At 39.6% G+C, this 5529-nt stretch overlaps 1 protein-coding gene across 1 annotated transcript in view; it reads right to left on the bottom strand.

The window, feature by feature from the left end:
• Positions 1-1807, bottom strand: part of LOC122248670 (uncharacterized) — a 59439-nt gene extending 57632 nt beyond the window's left edge. The window contains exon 1 of the mRNA XM_086550481.1: positions 1694-1807. Within this exon, the coding sequence (XP_086406607.1) occupies positions 1694-1807 (114 nt within the window). The remainder of the gene's footprint in view (positions 1-1693) is intronic.
• Positions 1808-5529: the final 3722 nt, after the last annotated feature.

Genomic DNA, 5529 nt, shown 5'->3' on the forward strand with positions numbered 1-5529 from the left:
ATTCTCCCGCCCTCCCTCCCTCCCTCCCTCCCTCACTATTTTCTCCCGTCCTCCCTCTCACCCTCCCTCCCTCACTATTTTCTCCCGTCCTCCCTCTTCTCCCTCCCCCCATCCCCTCTCCCTCGTACTTTTGCCCCCCCCCCCTCCCCACATACACACGCACACCTGTACACCATTGCCATAACCTCCCCTCCTCCCCAACATACTCACCCTGCACACATACTCAACATTAGCATAAGTCTTCTTCAAACTCACCGTATCTTAGCAACGAAAGAAACACTAGAACTATTATCTTCTTAGCTATAATGAAAAACTGCAATGACGATGAAAACTGCATCATCGTGTGTATATTTGCGTATATTGTAGATGTCAGGTTAACGGTGGCATTCAAGGCCATTGTTAGCGCTAAAATTTTGAAATAAGAATGATTCCATAAACCTCACTTAATTAATAACTGATAGATCTTTTTTTTTATCAAATAACTCAAGGTCACACTCCTTGTTTATATGTGCGTCGCTACACAGATATTGATTCCCGATGCACATACACATGAACACACATGTCCACGCACATTTCCCTCGTCGTAAATAATATATCGCGTCTACGCCACTTTACTGGTCGTCGTGCTAGTGAACTCGGCGAACTTAGTCCGTAGAGTTCAACACGTGAATTGCGACAAGAACTTAACTTTGTTTATTGATCATGATAATCGTAATAATGATAACCATTATAACAATGATGATGATGGCAACATTATGAACAATCATATCACTACTGATAATACCAACGATAACATGAATCATAACAACAATAGTAACAATAAAATTATAACGATAGTAATAATGATAATGATAGTAATAATGATGATGATAATATTAATGATAATAATAATAGTAATGATGATAATGACTATGATAATAATAATGACAATAATAATAATAATAATAATAATAATAATATTAATAATGATAATGAAGATGATGATAGCACTGACAGTGATGATAATAACAATAATAATTTTTTTTATGATAATAATAATAATAATGATAATGGTAATAAGTATGATAGATAATGCTGATCATAATAGTAATATTAACTATGATGATTATAATGATAATACTAATGATGATAAAATATGTAACGATGATGATAATAATAATGAAAATAATAATAATAATGATAATGGTAATGATAAAAATAAGGATAATCCTTATAATGATAATGATAAAACAAATAAGAATAAGAATAAAAATAATTATATGATAACAATAATGATGATAATAGTAAAAATAGCAATGATGATAAAAAATGATAGAAATAATGATAATGATAACAATGATATTGAAAATTATAACAATGATGATAACAATAATGATGATTATAACAATGATAATAATAATGGTGACAATGATGATAATGATAAAAAGGATAATGCTAATGCTAACACCAATATTAATACTAATCACATAAACAATAACAACAAATAATAAAGATGATAATATTAGTAATAACTGATAATAATAACAACATGAATATGAGTGGCCTTAAGAAAGAGAAAAAACAAAATATGAGAATAAACCAAATCTGACATAATTACCCAAAACAACAATACCTCCGAATAGTTCTTAGAACCATGTCTGTATACTACGTGCGGAATATTTCGTCCTTACCTTCAGTCTCTCGAGAAAATTACCTTATTTTCGGCCAAAAGTCGAGGAAAATATAGGAATATTACATTATGATGTTGTATTGTTGTATTGATGTTGTATGAGGGAACTTCCGAGGTAATAGAGGCAAGGCAAAGCATGTGGTTGACCGACAGTGGAACCTCGGGCTGAGATAGTTCCCAGAACGGTCTCGGTTGTTTGTGTGAGGGGAGGCGGGGTGGGAGGGTTTGGGTTCTGAGAGAGAGAGAGAGAGAGTGTGAGTGTGAGTGTGAGTGTGAGAGTGAGTGTGAGTGTGAGTGTGAGTGTGAGTGTGAGTGTGAGTGTGAGTGTGAGTGTGAGTGTGAGTGAGTGAGTGAGTGAGTGTGAGTGTGAGTGTGAGTGTGAGTGTGAGTGTGAGAGTGAGTGTGAGTGTGAGTGTGAGTGTGAGTGAGTGAGTGTGAGTGAGTGTGAGTGTGAGTGAGTGAGTGAGTGTGAGTGTGAGTGTAAGTGAGTGTGAGTAAGTGTGAGTGTGAGTGAGTGAGTGAGTGTGAGTGAGTGAGTGTGAGTGTGAGAGTGAGTGTGAGTGTGAGTGAGTGTGAGTGTGAGAGTGAGTGTGAGTGTGAGTGAGTGTGAGTGTGAGTGTGAGTGAGTGAGTGAATGTGAGTGTGAGTGTGAGTGTGAGTAAGTGTGAGTGTGAGTGTGAGTGAGTGTGAGTGTGAGTGTGAGTGAGTGAGTGAATGTGAGTGTGAGTGTGAGTAAGTGTGAGTGAGTGAGTGAGTGTGAGTGTGAGTGAGTGAGTATGAGTGTGAGAGTGAGTGAGAGTGTGAGTGTGAGTGTGAGAGAGTGAGTGTGTGAGTGAGAGTGAGTGTGTGTGAGAGTGAGTGTGTGAGTGAGTGTGAGTGCAAGTGTGAGCGTGAGTGAGTGTGAGTAAGTGTGAGTGTGAGTGAGTGAGTGTGAGTGTGAGAGTGAGTGTGAGTGTGAGTGTGAGTGAGTGTGAGTGTGAGAGTGAGTGTGAGTGTGAGTGAGGGTGAGGTGAGTGAAGTGTGAGTGTGAGTGAGTGTGAGTGTGAGTGAGTGAGTGTGAGTGAGTGTGAGTGTGAGTGTAAGTGAGGTGTGTGTAAGTGTGGAGTAGTGAGTGAGTGAGTGAGTGGTTGTGAGTGAGTGTGAGTGTGAGAGGGTGAGTGTGAGTGTGAGTGTGTGTGGACCGGTGAGAGTGATTGTGAGTTGTGACGTGAGTGTGAGTGAGTGAGTGAGTGAATGTGAGGGTGAGTGTGATGTGTGTAAGTGTGAGTGAGTGAGTGTAGTGGATTGTTGAGAGAGTGAGTTGAGTGTGGAGTGTGGTGTGAGTGTGATGTGTGAGTGTGGAGAGTGTGAGATGTGAGTGAGTTGTGAGTGTGAGTGTGGTGTGAGTGTGAGAGTGAAGTGTTGTGTTGAGAGGGTGAATGTGAGTGTTGAACGTGTGTGAGTGTGTGTGAGTGTGAGTGAGTGAAGAGTAGTGTGAGTGTGAGTGAGTGTGAGTGTGAGGAGAGTGAGTGTGAGTGTGAGAGAGTGAGTGTGAGTGTGAGAGAGTGAGTGTGAGTGTGAGAGAGTGAGTGTGAGTGTGAGTGTGAGTGAGTGTGAGTGTGAGAGTGAGTGTGAGTGTGAGTGAGTGTGAGTGAGTGTGAGTGTGAGTGTGAGTGAGTGAGTGAGTGAGTGAGTGTGAGTGTGAGTGTGAGTGAGTGTGAGTGTGAGTGAGTGTGAGTGTGAGTGTGAGAGTGAGTGTGAGTGTGAGTGTGAGAGTGAGTGTGAGTGTGAGTGTGAGTGTGAGTGAGTGAGTGAGTGTGTGTGTGTGAGAGAGAGTGAGTGTGAGTGTGAGTGTGAGAGTGAGTGTGAGTGTGAGAGTGAGTGTGAGTGTGAGTGTGAGTGTGAGTGTGAGTGTGAGTGTGAGTGTGAGTGAGTGAGTGTGAGTGTGTGTGTGTGCGTGTGTGTGTGGGCGCTTTACGCTTTCTAAAGAAACTAAAAATAGCTGTGCACTTTTTTACCCCCGCCATTCGTACCCTAGGCTTAACACAAGACACGCTTCTTATATCTAAAGCAAAGGCATAAATTCAAGTAAAAGTGTCTACGAAGAAATACACATGATTTATAACGATTTGGCAAGACGCAACAATTGTTAGGATTGATGTTCAACACGTTGAAGTGGAGGAAAACTGGGTTTGTTTCACGATTTTCATTGTCATTTGTATTCTTGATTTGTTCCTATTTTTTATAATCTCTTCCTCTTTTCTTTTCTTTTTCTTCCACTTCTTCCTCTTCTCATTTACTTTGTTCTATTTCTATTTCCATCTTTTTTGTCTTCTCCGAAAAAGAAAATGAAGTAAATTGCTGCCTTTCGTTCCGTGTCTACTGTAAAGCTACAATCTTTGAGAAGACATATTGATTTTCCTTAAACTCGGCATTTCTCATCATCGTTACCATCTTTATCTTATTTGCTAATAATGCCGTTAACAAAATATATATAGGCCCAAATTGGTAAATAAAGCCATATCAAAGTTTTATATACAAAACCTAATCCAATCATAAATACTGAATATCCCGATGCCTCGTTTCCCGTCGGATGTGGCAGAACGTTACCGAAACGCCCACTGTTACCACGGGGAGAGTGCAACAAGGGTCATATTGATCGGATAATCAGGGCGTTCACACTAACAGGCAAACTTCAGGGATCAAGGCGGTTTACCCAAAACTACTCCTGTTTCATCCTCTTGTTAAATGGCACTTCTCTATTGTCAAGGAATGGCTTTGCTGGACTTTGCTCATGATTTCCTGTATTTCGTTAATGCCCTCAATGGTGCCGCGGCTGTCGCCATTGAACGCGAAGTAAACAAGAGTGACACTGATCTAAGGAAAGTGTGTCATCCACCGCACATTTTGTCGTGAGATAAGTATACTTTCCCATTTTCTCTCTTTTGTGCGTTAAGGACAGAAAATATACAAAGAACGATAAGTAATATTCTTCTCGAATACATATCATTGCCAACACAATATGTGCTAAGAAATGCAACGAAATATAACATAACATCCAAGCAACCGAAAATCATTTCACTCGTACCTCGCTGTAATAAAATACATGCTCTAAATATACTTCTACTGCTCTAATCCCTTCCTCCGCTTAAACCCCGTCCTTCGCATCAAACTAGATTAGAAACCCTCTTGTAGGAGTGAGGGATACAAGCTCTAGAAACACTCATATACGCATACGACATGATGTAGATCTAAAACATGGAATGAATTTTCGATCAGAAATTATATTTATTGATTGATTGGAAACGAATCATAAAATGAAGTTGGTTTGTGAAATAAGTCACGGTATCGATCAGATAATGATATTAATTCTGATTATTGCATTTCGAAAGTAGTAATTTTTACCCCGCGTTCTCTTTCCTTCCATCAAGGTGAATCGGAGTAAAGCAGAATGGGACATAGAAACCAAAAATATTCAAAAGAGTGAAGAAAGGAAATTAGATAAAATATATAAATTTAAACAGTCTGCTCCTTCATGAACCATCAATATGTCAGAAACGAAGCGAGATTACTATATTGGGAAAAAAGTGAAGAAGAAAAAAACGGAGACTTAATTTTGCCTTAAATTATCCATAAATTATCCACAAAGCTGTCGAATTATTTCTAGGATCTATAATCACCGACTAATTTCGGCCGATACGTCAGAGAAAAAGTTACTGGAACGGACGGTGGCCGTTCGCCTCGTCCGGGTTCGCATACGTATCCAGGCTGGAAATAGACGAACGCGACACGTCACAGGTGTTCGCGCCTCACTCTCTCACGTTATTTCTAATTCCTTTCGATGGCATAGATTTATCTGTGCGGGTGATTTATTACGTTTT

This window comes from Penaeus japonicus, unplaced genomic scaffold (assembly GCF_977035675.1).
Source record: "Penaeus japonicus unplaced genomic scaffold, GWHDUDI00000001_assembly GWHDUDI00000023, whole genome shotgun sequence".
NCBI lineage: Eukaryota > Metazoa > Arthropoda > Malacostraca > Decapoda > Penaeidae > Penaeus > Penaeus japonicus.